The sequence below is a fragment of the Schistosoma mansoni genome, chromosome 1, assembly GCF_000237925.1.
Source record: "Schistosoma mansoni strain Puerto Rico chromosome 1, complete genome".
NCBI lineage: Eukaryota > Metazoa > Platyhelminthes > Trematoda > Strigeidida > Schistosomatidae > Schistosoma > Schistosoma mansoni.
In genome coordinates, this window is record NC_031495.1 from 48,453,554 (window position 1) to 48,469,390 (window position 15,837).

The window sequence follows — 15,837 nt, forward strand, 5'->3', positions numbered from 1 at the left end:
GCAGCAGCAGTCGAACATGACAATGTACCAACTGAATCACCGGAGTCACACATAAAAGTAACTGCAAGTTTGCTTCACGTTCTATTCGGGAAGATTGGAGACAAAGAACAAGTGCATCAGATCCTCCTTGTTCATCGATGATGCTGTCCAGATAAGATCATGAAGCGTTTCACTTCTTTCAGAGTTTCTCCATCAAGTGTAATTAGGTTGATGTTCTCTGTGTTGTATTTGAGGATCCTGGTTTTTCTCTTGTGTATGTTGAGACCTACTGATGCAGAGGCTTCTTCTACACAGGTTATTTTGACCTGCATTTGTTTGTACGTATGAGTTAGAATGGACAGGTCATCTGTGAAGTCCAAATCGTCTAGTTACATCCAAATTGTCTATTCTATTCCATGCTTCCCCTCAGATGACGAGGTCTTCATAATCCATTCAACCATCAGAAGAAAGAGAAAAGAAGAGAGTAGGCAGCCTTGTCTCACTCCAGTCCTCACTTGGAATGCATCCGTCAGCTGTCCTTTATACACAACTTCACAGTGTGTAGTCCGTCATATGAATGCTGATGATGATTTTCTCAGCTACTCACACCATAGTGTCAAAGAAGGTTCCATAAAGTCCTCCTGTCCACACTGCCAAACGCCCTCTCATAGTCAATGAAGTTGATGTATAGTGACGAGTTCCACTCAACTGACTGTTCCACAGAGATTCGTGGTGTCGCGATTTGGTCTGTACACAACCGATCCACACGGAATCCAGCCTTTTGATCTCAAAGTTGGGCGTCTACTGAGTCTTTCATCCGGTTCAGCAACAATTTGTTGAAAACTTTTCCTGGTACTGAAAACAGTGTGATACCTGTGTAGTTCTCATATTTCCTCAGATCTCCTTTCTTGATGAGGTATCCTTATTTCCGGTCCGTTGGTCGACACTTGTTCTTCGTTCTCAATCTTCCCGAATAGAACGTGAAGCAAACTTGCAGTTACTTTTATGTGTGACTCCGGTGATTCAGTTGGTACATTGTCATGTTCGACTGCTGCTGCTTTCCCATTATTGATTTGTCTGATGACCGGTCACACTGCTTTCTTCGAACGTTGATGGAGTGACATCTATCGGTAGGTCTGTGTGTGCTGCATCAATGTTCGGTGGGTTCATTGGAGCTGGTCTATTCAGAAGTTCCTCAAAGTGTTCTACCCATCTTTTCCTCTGTTCTTCAACCTCAGTGATTTGCTTGCTTTGCCTTGTTTGTCCTTGATCGGTCTCTCTGGTTTACACTATTTCCCTGCTTGTTTCCTCGTTGTGTTATACGGCTGTCTGATATTTCCTTCTCTTGCAGCTTTTTCCATTGTCGTTGTTTGGTTTTCCACGTATTTCTTCCTGTCAGCACTAGTGCTCCTCTCCACTTGTTGGTTTGTTTCTGTGTACTCAGCTGGTGCCTTGACTATTTCTGATTGTGTTCGTCTGTTGTTAATTGCTGTCTTATGATTACTGTTATCATTTCAATAAACGGCATGTTGTATATTTAAATCCATTAAGTGATTATTTTTTTTATTCAGTTATCATACCTTGTTAAGACATTTTAGTTCAAATGTACAAAGAAACTTCATGAAACCAATATAAAACAAAAGTAAATCAATAAAATTATAGTGTTATATGAATAAATTGCTGTCACTATTTATTAAAATAAAATAAATGCTACTTCTAAAAGTTGTTATCATTAGATACAAAGTATATAATTATTGCTAAATAATGAAGAATATTGTTTTTGTGTAACTTGATACATAACGTTTTACATTAAAAGAAAAATACATCATTCACACAACAGAAATTAATTGTTTCGTTGTGTCCACATAGATTTTATTTCCTTCAACGTATGTAACCGATAAATTAATTTCATTAACTAGCATTTAAAATATGTTACATTATAATTTCTTTCGAAAAACATTTCCCACTTATATATATGCGTTGAAAAAAAACAGTTCAGAAATTTATTTATTTTTCCACTTTTCCATCATCTAACAAACATCAAAAAGGAATTGTGTTCAACTGTTGATTTTGATATATTTTATTATATTCAAAAATAGATTTGAATAACTTTAATTATATGGGTATGTATATGTATTAACAATGTTTAACAGGTCACATTGGAACAAGAGAAAAATGAAAAGAAAAAATTGGAACATGAATTAGATGAATTAACCAGAAATTGTGAAAATATAAGACAACAAACAAATGGACAACTTGAACAAGCAAATCAAAAAATCACCAATTTAATGAATCAAATAGACGAAATAAACAAACAACTTTCTGATAAAGATAGAACAATTGACAGTTTACAACGACTACGTACTGGTCAAACTTTGTGTGGACGTAAAGGTTTGAACTTAAGAAGAAATTTCTTTATTCTTTTAGAGTTATTTACTACTTAATATAGGTTTACTTAGAGCATACTTTAAGTAAATGTGTATATTTAGGATTTTCTGATGAGCATTTACAATTACGAAGTTTAATTCACTCAAAATATTGGAATTATTTTCATTCAGAGAATTATTATATATCTATTTGAGTAAAAAGATAAAGTGGTGATAATAATTATAACAAAGTCGTAGAATTGTTCATATAGTTTGTTAGGATATTTTTTGTTTATTAGGTAGAATAACAAACATGAATTATCAATAAAGGATGTAAATAATTTGTAAAATTAAATTGACGTTAAAAATAAGAACTAAATGATAACGGTACAGATGAACATCATTGTCATTGAAATCATATACCGATTAGAGTTAGACAACCATCAAAAACTTGGAAGCACTGGACGACCGTTTCGTCCTGGTATGGGACTCGTTAGCAGTAAGGACATACAAGAATCGACAAACCGAACTCGATTTCTGGACATTCGATGGACGCTTAGACCACTGACTCGAGATCCCCTGGTCTACAGTTCTAATTGGAAAAGACAATCAGATAGTGGAATATCGAACGAAAGATGTATAAGTTCTGTCAAAAAATACTGCTGGTTATCGTCTCTATTAAACTTCGTGAATGAAGGCCAACAAACTATCAAGACTTCGCTTACAATTGATTAATCACTGGGTAGTGACCAACGTCATGCGTGACACACATGATATTGACCACTACACAGTGATCAATCGATTGTAAATACATCTCAGTCCTACAGGAGGTCAATTGTGGCCCGTAAAGCCCAGTGGTGACATCTCTGACTGTGAAGCTGGATGATACGGTGTCGAATCAGTCAAGGAGTATCAGTTCTCTCTAGATACCAGATTCACCTTCCTGACAAATGCCAAATGGCAACGTAAATGTTCATGAATGTTTAGCTCTTATCAATTTCGTCCTCCATTTTCTTTTGAAGTCTATTTCTGTCTGTGTTGCAAATAAAATCTAATGGGAGATTCCCGTAAATATGTATTTACTTAAATCACTTTCCCAGTTTATCATGACGGGAATAATCAAGTTATGCACATGTTGATTAAAAAATTAGTAAGCTTTATTGAACGAATGACTGATACGAATAGTATAAAAGTATTTCCTCATGCCTGATGGTTCAAGATGAACATTTTCGTGTAGAAACATATAGTTGACGTGGATTCCAATCCTAAAAGGAACACCAGTTACTTGAAGATTGCAGATGAGGATACTAAAGACTGCTAACTACTACGAAACATAGATCGAATATTTCCTGATCATTCCCTACGAATAACCAAAATGTAAGACTCAAGTATATCCGTCAGTTACAAGACGTAATTTCATTACCTGCTTATTACTTGTAAATTAGGTATAAAACTAAATGTAATTATTTCTTTATGGGTAAAGCGAAACATAAAAAAGAAAGAAACAATCACATGTCAAAACTAAGAAACATGAATTACCAATGGAGTGAGAAAACTAATTTCTGATATCTCAAATCTTCATGAAAGCCACTTGTTTTGTTTATAATTAACTTAAATAAACCAAAATACGTTTAAGTATTTGAAATCTGCAATCAGATTGCGCTTTTATCGGATGTCCTTTAATATAATAGATTGAAAATTTCTAAAAGTAACTTTTGGACTCCAAACATAATCGGTTTTGGAAAATACTACCGAAGCTCTAATTCCATAGTTCGTTTGATACAGAAATCAAAGGTTGTTCACATAGTTATCAGAGTTTCTGGAGTTGTGGAAAATTATTTACATAGTTTGAGTAATTGATCAGACCTATTAAGGAGGAATATAAGTACATGAATAAATACTTATACATTACATGAACTTGATTTTGTTCACTTAAGCCAGGTGCATTACAGAGTAGGGAGAAATAATCTCCCAATGTGACATGTTTTTTCGTACTGCATGTTTATCAACAGATAAATAAACTTATCTTTCTTTATGCTGTACAAATTTCAGATTATTCTGAATGATTATTTATTCACTTTTCTGTTTACTTAGAACACAAAACTTTGGTACTCCAGTGTACGAAATATTTGTCATTATAAGTAATAAACATCCATCTATTCACGATCAATATCATATATCATAAATGCTGTACATTTTTTCGTTCAGTAACTTACCGAAATTGATTCTTAATGTCATACAAAGTATAATTAGGATAAATAATTGACTCTGAAACTAATCATTAACTCGCTTGTGTAAAGTATGTTTTATTTTTTACTTATTTTTAATTTTATTTAAACTTTCCCTAATCTTTAAAACAGAAGGGGCAGATATCAATGATCCTTCTGCAAGAGCACTGGTTGAGGAAACTCAAGCATTATACCAGACACTAAGAGACATTTCTCAGTCTGTACTTAATGATGAAATAGTACCATCCGAGGCCACTGGTGGTGTTGAAAGTTGTTTTCATCAGTCGAGATCCCGTTCCCCATGCTATGCTTCGAATCCAAAGATGGTGACTAATAGTTTTCATAACTCAAGAGCAGGAGCGTATGGTCGCACCGGATCACCACCACCACCAGTTAACAGTGCAGGTGCCTGTTACTGGGGTGATTCAGCATTATCTGCTGTTCAGGCTGCACTTCGTAAACGTGGACTTCAAGTTAGTTTATTTGATTGGATCTTCGATATCTCGCTTGATAGTGACAGTTTAAAAACGTTTTCGTCTTAATAGATCAAAAATCATTTTTGTGTTTTTAAAATGTGAAAACACATACTAGTAATAAGACTTTTAATCATTAGTGTAATAACTTCGCTCTTGAATCATTTCACGAAAGTACAAATTTCACAAACTAAAACTCTAAAATAGAATTTGTTCTCTATTTTAGGTTTCTGAATTAACGGCCAAGCTGAACAATACTAAAGATCAGTGTGACTCAGTTAAACATCAGTTAGACGACAGTGAAAATGAAAGAAGAAACTTAGAACGTCAACTAATAAATATGCGTGCAGAACTGGACAATATACGAAGAGAAAAAGAAGATATGGGAAGAGAAGTAAAACGAATTACAGCAAATGTTCAAACTCTGGATAACGAAAGAGTCGATCTTGAAAGATTACATTCAAATACATCTGACGAGCTAAAAAGCTTGCAAAGCGAACTTGAACGTGTTCAAAATGCTTATAATGATTTGCGTAAAAACAGAGACACATTAGAAGGTGAATTAACTTGTGCTCAGCGTGATGCTGAAAGATGTTTAAGAGAGTCTGAACGGTGTCAACGTTGTATTGATACACTTGAGGAACGTTTATCAGCTGAGCGCGAAGAAGGAACAAATTTGCGAAGCGCCCTTCAGAAAGCCAAACTAGAAGCTGAAATCAAAGCCAAAGAATTGGCAGACATTCAAGACGCTCTGTCAAGAGCTGAAACACGCAAGTCAGAACAGGAGGCTGAAATAGTTCGACTACGATCAGATGAGGCGGCACTAGGTGAACATTTGTCCAAGTGCCAGGTATATTCTTTGTCTACAAATTTTCTATTGACTATGTAACAATGTTGAAAATCATGGAGAATCTGGTCATGACTCAGCATTTAAAACTTTACGCTATAATAACGATAAACACACCAAATATTTAAATTCTGGACGCGAAATAAAATTCATATGCAACACATTAATAGTTGATCGTTTATCTGTAAAAAAGTTAAGCTAAACTCATGTTCTAATGAAACGAAAATGTGAACTGCATATCTTGCAGAATTTTCTGATGGTTTTGTAAATAATCAGAAATAATTGAAATAACACCAATCCTTAATCCAATATACTCCTTATTTTAGGTGGTAAGAAATTGTATGTACTAATATCTAACAGCACAAAATTCAAATATTTCATTTGAAACACTTCGTCCCTTTGGTAAATTTCGATAGTATAATAAGCAGACGAAGATTATCAGAACTATGTGAAATATTAGCTCAATACATTTCAAACACTCTGATCACACATATACTTGTTAGGAACATTTACATATAAGGATAAAAGGTCAACTAAACTACAAATGGAGGGTAACAGGAGACAAGGATAATAGAGAAAATAATGTGAAACTAATTTGAGACCTCATCACTCTGGATAATAAGTTAATATTAATACTAATATAAATATATTTAAGTTGAAAACAAACTGTTTTTGAATACACGAAGGGGGTTTGAATTTTCGTATGGCAAAGGCTAAAATAAACCTTTAACACATTTGTACAACACCATAAAAGCCGAGTTAAGATCAATCTTATGACCAGTTTCAACCATGTATTTGACAATGCTTCAGTATATCTCATATCATAGTCTAAGTATTTGTCCTAGAAACTAATTCTTTATTTTAAACAACAACTTTCTCAAAATCCATAACACTATTCTGATCAAATTATGTGGCGCATTAACTACATTTATTTACTTGTGGTCACATGCCATAAATTATGAAGGGCTAAATAAGACAACAATATTTTCAAGTAACAATTGTCATTGTTATTTTCAGTATTGTTATTATTATCATTGTTGTAATAAAAATTCATCAATATATCGATTAGAAATACCTCATCAACATCTATGGAGTTTATTCATTTTACGTAAGTATAAATGAATGTAAATGCCATTTTAGGGGTAAAAGCGCTATTAGCCCTAAGGATTACTTCTTATTCTGTTTTATTGAAACCCAACTACCAATTTTCTTTATTAGTTCATTGTATTAAAAATTATTTTCTACTTGTTTTAGAACAAGCATTTGCATTCATCTGTACTTTAACTAAAAAAGATTAAATTTTATAAAATACCCTGTTTCACAATCTTCATTAGTTTTTACGAACAGTGTTAAAAATGTTACCGTTAAAAACGCTGATTTTGGTTCAAGTATTTTTCATCATGATATAGCGACCATCTATTTTAGGCTTAATTTTAATAATGGAAGGTCAGATTTAATATTTTAGTTTGTATTTAGAGGAGCTTCTTGTCTAAGGGTAAATAATTTATAGACACAACTTTATTTGCTTTAATACTGGTTTAAGGTGGATTTCAAAAGTCTGATTATTTAAGTTATGAGAACTTTATTTAAATAGATAGTTAATATTTTCCTAGCATATCCTTTTAATCTAACGAACTAATGTACCAATTTTAGTCAATATAATATTATTATTTTCTTCCAGTGTTTACAAAGTGAGACCATTTTCACCTTAACAAAACAGTAATTCTGATTATACCTGAACACTTAATTTCAGATTCATATGGTTAAAACGTCTGAAGTGATTTGTGAAATGTACCAGGTTATCAAAAAGACTTTTATCTAGTATATGTAAATTAGATTTTCTTGAAACTCTATGATTACATCTGGCCAACCAGGAAGACCATTTTCATTCATGTGCTTGTAAATTTGCTTTTCATCGGTAGATCTTGATATCATTTTACTATTCGAAGCATAAATGGTCCGATATATGTCCTAACTCAGTTACTAACGAAGACTTCAGAGGTTTAATCGATACAAATAGAAAATGACAGGGAGTAGCTGCAAGGGATTATTAATTCATTCAACTTATTAACAAATGACGTAACATTAATAGTATCAGTATTCGCTCGGGGAATAATTCAGTCATCCACCAAGCTTTCATCAACTCACCATGCAGTTTTGAGATATAAACAAACTATGTTATATAAACTTAGTAGATCAGCAGATAAACTAAAAGTATACAGATATAGCATCTGTGTGCATTGAATTATTACAATTCATATTGTACTGTACGCTTGAAATGTTTGCTACTGTTTGAACTATTTTGAAATAGATATTATTCATTATGAGGATTAGTAAAATGTCTTTGAGTACATTTGATTACTTTACTAGTTCACTTGAACACTTAACCGATAATACTAAAAACAAACTTATATAAAATGGGAGATGATAAGTATATCAAACTAAGACTGCAATCCAAACGACCATGATAATGGCAAGTGAGTGATTTACTCTCAATATTGAGGTATAGCCTTAAGTCTCTACATTACTTATCTGAAAGAATACTAGAGTTACAATCACTCACTTCCGTCACGTGTCTTAATGTTTCATGTTTTGAAAACGGTAATTTCTTGTCTACAATGCTTTGATTTAGATTTCCTCTCTGGTAAATAGTTAGGAACAAATGATTAGTACATCTATTCTCAATTCAGTTTCCACTGTTTTACTGTTTACTTTTGACTAACTTTTTTTAAGTCTTTTGCTTTGTATATTAAGGTTGAAATCGAGATTATAGGTTATAAAACTAGACTGTTTAACTTAATGGCGTTTGCCAGATTCATTTATTTTTAATAAATGATAACTAAATTGTAAACAAAACCCGGCACGTATACGGTTAAGAGCTTATAATATTTTAGGGACTACGAATAAAGCTACCAGATACGATTTGTAAGTAAACCTAAACTATCCTTTAGTTACAGTAACCCTTCTTAGATATTTTATTGAAAGTAGGTAAGTGTCCTCTTACAAATTATCACTGTGCTGGAAGTTAGATACCAACAGTTTTAGGTATCTATTTCCATTCACGTATTTTTCACTTTCGTAATGAAACTATGACTTTTTTGAATCATGCTAGTATTTTAATGAAAAACCAACTGAAACTGATTATATGTTGAGTTCCACGTATTTTGAAAGTGCATATTAATTGCTTAAGATATAAATATCATAAATATGGATACGAAAGTTGTTGAGGAACAGATCTACAACCAACCACTGTTTATTAACTAATCACTCCAAGAAGTGTGGAAAGACAAATCTATTTTGAAAATGCAAATTACACTCAGATTCATCTTAAGTTATTAATTATTTGTAAATCTTAGAGTAAATTGGAAGAGGTCTCCAACAAGAAGTCAATCCTGCAGAGTCAATTAAGAAATCAGGAAGCGGAATACAACCAGCTAGCCTCTGACTATCGAAATGCTGATGCGGATCGTTCTAGCCTGAAAGAAGAACTTATTCAAATGGAAACACAGAAAAACGAACTAACTTACGAAAAGAATAGCATTTCTCAATCTTTAACGATGTCTGAAGCTGCTCGTGAAAGATTGGAAGAAGAAATCACTAGTCTGAACAGAGAAAAATTAGAAATTACGGAGCAAGTAATTTGGAAAATTTCTATCTATTTTACGTTTTAAAATACTTATCTCTATTCTTATTTTTGAAGTTTGTTTAATATTTTTGTCAATATGACTGTGAAATATAAAGAAACAGTAGCAATAAAATTTGATTGAGGTACTCTTTAACTCAGTTATAATCTCACGACAGCGGATTTGGAACTCTGAAAATTAAGTATACGGATAGCAACAGGTTGGTTTAAATTCCAAAGAAATCAAAGTTTCCCAAATAGTCATAACCCGATTCTCAATATCAATTTACTAAAACTGAAAACTATCGAATTTTAAACGCTCGTACAAAGTGTAGTAAGCTATATTCTACCTCTTCAGAAAATCCACATTCATATTCGATATCACAACGTAAAAATTACTTACATTCCATCTTTTACTAGTTGTTTGAATCTTACAATTGACGTTCAAGACTGCAATTGATCAGACTCTTATTGGCATATGTGCACCTTGTGAGGATTGCTTCGATATTTCCATAAGTCACAAACTTTATGAGCCGAGATGGATAGTGGCCATCAGTGGAATCCACGATGCACGTTTCGCTCTATTTGGAACTTGTCAGATGAATGTACCTCGAATCCAGAGCTGATGCAGTGGCTATCTGGACCCAGTGGCTAAGTGAACAATGGGATGACGTTTAAAGAGGACAGTACAGAGTCCGAGTTTCGAGGGATTTAGGTGTATCCAACTGACTAGTTCCAAACAGAACAAAACGTGCATCCCGGATTCCACAGATATCCACCATTCATCTCTGCTTAAATTGTTTACATTTACTCATATGTTTTTCTCATTCAGTTGAATAAAATTATTTTTCGAAATATGTACTAAATTTCAAATAAATTATTCTACTGAAAAACATCTGTTAATATATCTTCAGAGTGTATTCTATTTCATAAGCGTTCTGGTTATTTTAGAGATGTAACACTGATGGTTACTTTCAACCGAAAGAGTGTACAAAGCTAGTCTTAGATAATGTGGAATGAAAAGATGTCATTCAACAATGAGAAAAATTGACCGTTATGTTCAGAAGATTATCAAATGACTTTTCGAAAACTCTATTTGAAAATAAAAACTACGATTACACTTGTACTAAATAATTAGCAGTTAACACTAATTTTAAAAAGGATAATTTTTGAAAATTTTTAAAAGACATCCGTATTTTTATAGCTGAATGCCGTTACAAGACAAAAAAATGGTCTCACTAACGAACTGATCCAGAAGAATAGAGATTATGAACGAATTCGTGATGTTATTGGACGTCTGAATAGAGAAAAAGAAGACTTAACAAAAGAGAAAGGTGAACTTTCGGTACAAGTCACTACACTCAGTAGAGAATTAAACCAAACTTGCGATTTACTTGTAGCAAGTAAAAAAGAGCATGAAAATTTAGACGCTGACTACTATCAAGCCAAGCAACAGATAATGCAATTGGAAACTAAGAGGGATTTATTAGAAAACGAATTACAAGAACAAAATCTAAAACGAGAAAATTTGTTGGGTAAGTTTTGACTTCAAAAGGTTCGTTTAAGAAGCCGAGTTCATGTTTTCATCAACTCATTGTAACATTTCACACTGTTACTTTTATTCCCAATGTAACATCTTGACATTGGTTTTATTCTCGGTATAAGATTGTAGTCAGTGCCATATTGGTTTTATATCTTCCATTGTAACACTATTCAGATGCCGGCTCAATGGTCTAGAGGTTAGGTGCTACTGTTTGAGATCGAAGGTCCTGGATTTGAATCCCGCCTGAAGGAATGTGAACGCGCATTGCTGAAGAATTCCATACTAGAACGCCCATTCAGTGCTTTCAGGCTTCCAATGGTAGTCTAACTTAGATCTGTTCATAATTTCAATGAAGTCGGTATGTTAAAGGCACTTAATTGTGAATTTCGTTCAGGATGACACGTGTCATATATTTTGGATTATTCCATGTGAACGTTCTGTACGTTTTACAGCAACACTGTGTGTCTTCTCATTTCTTCGATGCTGACTATTCATCGAAAGAGTTTAAAATCAGCATGCGATTGAACGTATTTGGTTTAATCCTGATGTGATTTTGGATGACTTGTTTTGTTGTCGTCAATAAATCACTAATTATACCAGTCTTTGTTTTTTCACTTCACGTTATAGGGATTACACTAGTTCCTGTTTCTAAATCTAAGCAGTTGGATTGAGAATACAACAGAGTCGCCACATACATAACGGAGACGATACTGTATATAACTAATTTTCTTCAGTATTATTCGCTATTTTTATGCCTTTTATGCAGTTTTGAACAATCTTTCGAAAATTCTTTGATGAGTCATATGATAATAAATGTAACTCTTACTTTAAAGCATAATTTACCGATGATTGTTAGTCATTAGTATTATTCCTGATTTTGACACTACTTTAGCTTAAAGTGTCATCATGATTTTTGAACTGTAGACGTTTTAGCAGAACAGAACTATTTTAAGTTGTTTGTTTATACTGAAATTTACAATAATCGCATGATATAATGGCTCACATTACAGTAAAGGTGTTATTTGTTTAATATCATCGTGACAATAATAATATACTGTTAGGTAAATTTTACAAACTTACTTTACAGTATTTCCAGTTAAAGTTTAAACGTTTGTTTCATTATATCTTCGCATACCACTAGTTGAACTGAAACGCACTCAAGCCGACCTTCAACATGAAATCGAACGTGGACTTCAGGCTCGTGAGCAAGCCTCACAGGCTTTACAGAAACGTGAAGATGAATTGCAAGGGGCAATGAAACTATCAAAGGAGGCAGCTGAAATCGAAATATCCAGATTAAGAAATCAGTTGACTGAATGTAGACAATTGTCTGATAAAGAGCTAAGAGATCTTACACTGAATCATAAAGAAGCTATCAAAGACCTTATAAAGCAGAGCGAACAAGATAAACAAGATTTTGATAATGAAGTAAGAAATTTGATCCCTTTTTGTGGAAATTTCAGCTACTTTTCATTGAACTGATATATATTGGTTAGTACAAATGTTCGAAACAAATTTATAAGTATATAGTGAAGAATTATGAACTGTAATCAAGCCCTACTTGACAATAACCTGTAAAATAGAACAGTATCGTTTGATGTAAAGTTGACTTTGAAGTCGCTAGCTTGAAAACTATTCTAATACGTTCGTCAGTTACCACTAGTTATCGAGAAATCTGACAATATCAGAAGTATTATCAGTCAATTGAGCAAATTTTATGTATGAAATATTTTGCAGTTCTTAAAAACTAAAACAAAAACTGGGACACTTAAGTCTAGTTGTGAATTAGTCTTATGATAAGGAAAAGCAACTGAATGAATATGAAATGAGTACACGTATGATGATGACTATTCTAAACAAAAACAATCTTTTGACTAACAATTTATTGGTTAATTTAAGTGTTTTGAATGCGTACATAAAAATTCATCCTACTAAAAATTTAAAAGGTGTATGAACATTAAGGGAGCTTTGTTCGTTTAATTACTTAAACTCTTGACAACAGACGATCATATTTATTCTTCTTGGATAGTTATTTTCACATAACAAGTATTGAATTTTTCGGCTAGTTTTTTTTATGGACCAGTGATCTGTTAGTGAATTTTGTTCAAAAATAAGTGAATATGTCTGTTTAAATTATAATTTGCAATAAAATGAAAAAAATCATTTTTTGAGAAAAATACAGATCAAACAGCCTATTTGGTCTCATAGCCTAACAGTACTTTACATATAAAAAGCAACTAGTCTTATATAATCTACTAATTTTCGTCAATAATTGTATTTTTGAGAACGCTATTTGGATTATGCAAGAAAAACTAAAAATACTACCAAACTACTGTTAACTTAAGAAACATTATTTACGTGGAGTTTGTTCAATGATTAAGTTTTAAAGTGCCAGAATGGAGGTCTAGGTCAAAAGTAGTCCAGAAACCAAAGATACAGTTTACAAAGGCAATCCAAAATGTGATTGCTAAAGTAAATACTCATTATAAAACCATGAAAATAAAAAACTTGCGTCTTAGGGACCACTTTTTAAAGGTTAGAACCAAATCAACCAACGTTTTACTTTTCAGATTCCTTGTCTATTCAAATTTGTCTAACTGTAATGCTGATTGATTCAACTAAAATATTTGTGTACTCTCTGTATTGGCTTTGAAATGAAACGACCGAAGTTCTAATAGGTAACCATGACTAATGAAGTAAACCAGCTTGAGGCTGATCAAGATAAATTGGTAAATGATTCAGGTTAAAATCCCAACCATATGGCTCCAAATCAGTGATTTAATATGGCTCATCGTATTATAAAGATTCTGGTCAAATCTATTTGCATTATTAAAGTTAAAACAACTGTTCAGTATTATCTAGTCCTCTAACTGGCATCAGTCAGGGAAAAAAGATTTTTAAACTATACAAGCCTCTTCAAACCACTCACCTCAAAATGGTTATTGTTAAAACGTTGAAACTTTATTATTCATACGTCTTATAGAGTTTTTGTAATGTTATGTTTGTCTTTGCTCAAGTTTTTCTTTATAATCCTGACCAAAGACTAACCTGTTCTTGAATCAATATATCGATGATTAGCAAGGGATTTTAACTTATTATTTTACTGGCATGAAGTAAGCTTCACACTTCAATGAACTAAAATAACTTAATTTATATAAGAACTCTCGTCTAAATTAGAGCGAATAGTTTCACAGTATTTGAGCGCCGAGTTGATGTAAGACATTATATAGGAATAATATATATTTGTAAAATCTCAGCGAATGAATTTGTAGTAAAATAACTTAATATTTCTATTCTTGGTTATTGGTATGTGACAGTCTGTGATCTGAGAAACTCCTATATTCTTTTATAATAAAAAGCTAGTAGTCTACATTCAAACTGATATATTTTTAAAAGGCCTCTAGTGTCTATCAAAAAATTAGATTTTGAATTTCTATTTTCATGATAGTCAAATTATGGATTTCATTTAATCAGTCAGTTCTCTCCTACTCTTTATTATCAACAATAGTGGTTTATTGTCAGAACAAAATCTTAAGTCTTTTTATACAGCAAAATGAGTTAATTTGTCTATCAGATTGTTAATTTGACTGATGAGAGTTTCAACCCTTAAGGAGCTTAAGTCTCATCAATATTTCAGTTAGGTCTTATCGGCAAAAGTCAACATGCTAACTACTTCCAATAGTTAAAACCAAAGAACAGAGCACGCAATGCCCTCTAAGTTAGTAATCACATTGTGCCTTGATCGATGGAATCCAATCAACACTAAATGCCAGACAAATATGACATTAGTTTTTATTCAACAATCAAACAGCATGTCTTAAGATATATATCAGTATTCTGAATAATCCCCATTACAAAGTTATCAAGTGAATATTATTAAGATCGCTTAATGACTTTAAATGTTTTTTATTCTTATGGGAGTGTAAAATATATGTTAACTTTTACTCATTAATTTACAGTTATTAAATTTATTCATAAAAAATTGTTTTTGCAAAACATTAAAATTTTCCACAAAATAAACATATTTTTCCTAAACGTATACATAATTACAGCTCATGAAACTTCAAAGGGAAAAAGATGAAATAACTTTGGCATATGAGGCAGATAAACAAAATTTATTATCGTTCAATGAACAAGAACGAGTTACCTTACATGAACGATTGAATCATTCATTACAACAAATTAAAGGTTTAGAATCAGAAATAGATAGAATTAAACGTGAAGCTTCAGCTCGTCATGAACGTGATGATATGGCTAAAGCCGATTTGACACGAGAACTGAAAGAATTCCGTCAACACTATGAAGAGACATGGTAATTGAATATGTTGTTCAAATTCTATTTGTTTTAGAAATATAACAAAATTCAGCTGATTTACATGGAATAATCAAGTGGTAGAATTTACAATTAAATTGTCCAATTTTCTAGGTTTGTTGAATTTTAAATTGTCTTCGGGATATCACAATCGATACTTAAAACAATTTGATAGAAAAAATAGTCCTGGTTAAATTTAATTTTTTGTAATTTAAGCCCGTAATTACAAAATTAGTTAAATGTTTCATTTATCACTGTTGTTACTTACAGTAGTAAATAACACTAAACTCACAGATCTATACACAGTTTATTTATACACTTGTCATGAATTACATTTTTGAGATTACTAGAGTCATTTTCACCGACATAACCATTAAACTAGGATTTCTATTCGAGAACATAACAGACTTTAATAAATACCGAATATTATGTTTTTTTTTACAATTGTGCCTAATAGCAAATATGAG

At 32.3% G+C, this 15,837-nt stretch overlaps 1 protein-coding gene across 1 annotated transcript in view; it reads left to right on the plus strand.

Moving 5' to 3' along the window:
- Nucleotides 1-15,837, plus strand: part of Smp_147890 (putative rootletin (Ciliary rootlet coiled-coil protein)) — a gene marked incomplete at both ends in the record, with an annotated part of 56,087 nt that overhangs the window by 12,912 nt on the left and 27,338 nt on the right. Inside the window, 7 exons of the mRNA XM_018794660.1 lie at nt 2,133-2,370; nt 4,715-5,046; nt 5,273-5,896; nt 9,250-9,528; nt 10,720-11,050; nt 12,200-12,486; nt 15,111-15,370. Coding sequence (XP_018649050.1) covers nt 2,133-2,370; nt 4,715-5,046; nt 5,273-5,896; nt 9,250-9,528; nt 10,720-11,050; nt 12,200-12,486; nt 15,111-15,370 — 2,351 coding nt within the window. The remainder of the gene's footprint in view (nt 1-2,132; nt 2,371-4,714; nt 5,047-5,272; nt 5,897-9,249; nt 9,529-10,719; nt 11,051-12,199; nt 12,487-15,110; nt 15,371-15,837) is intronic.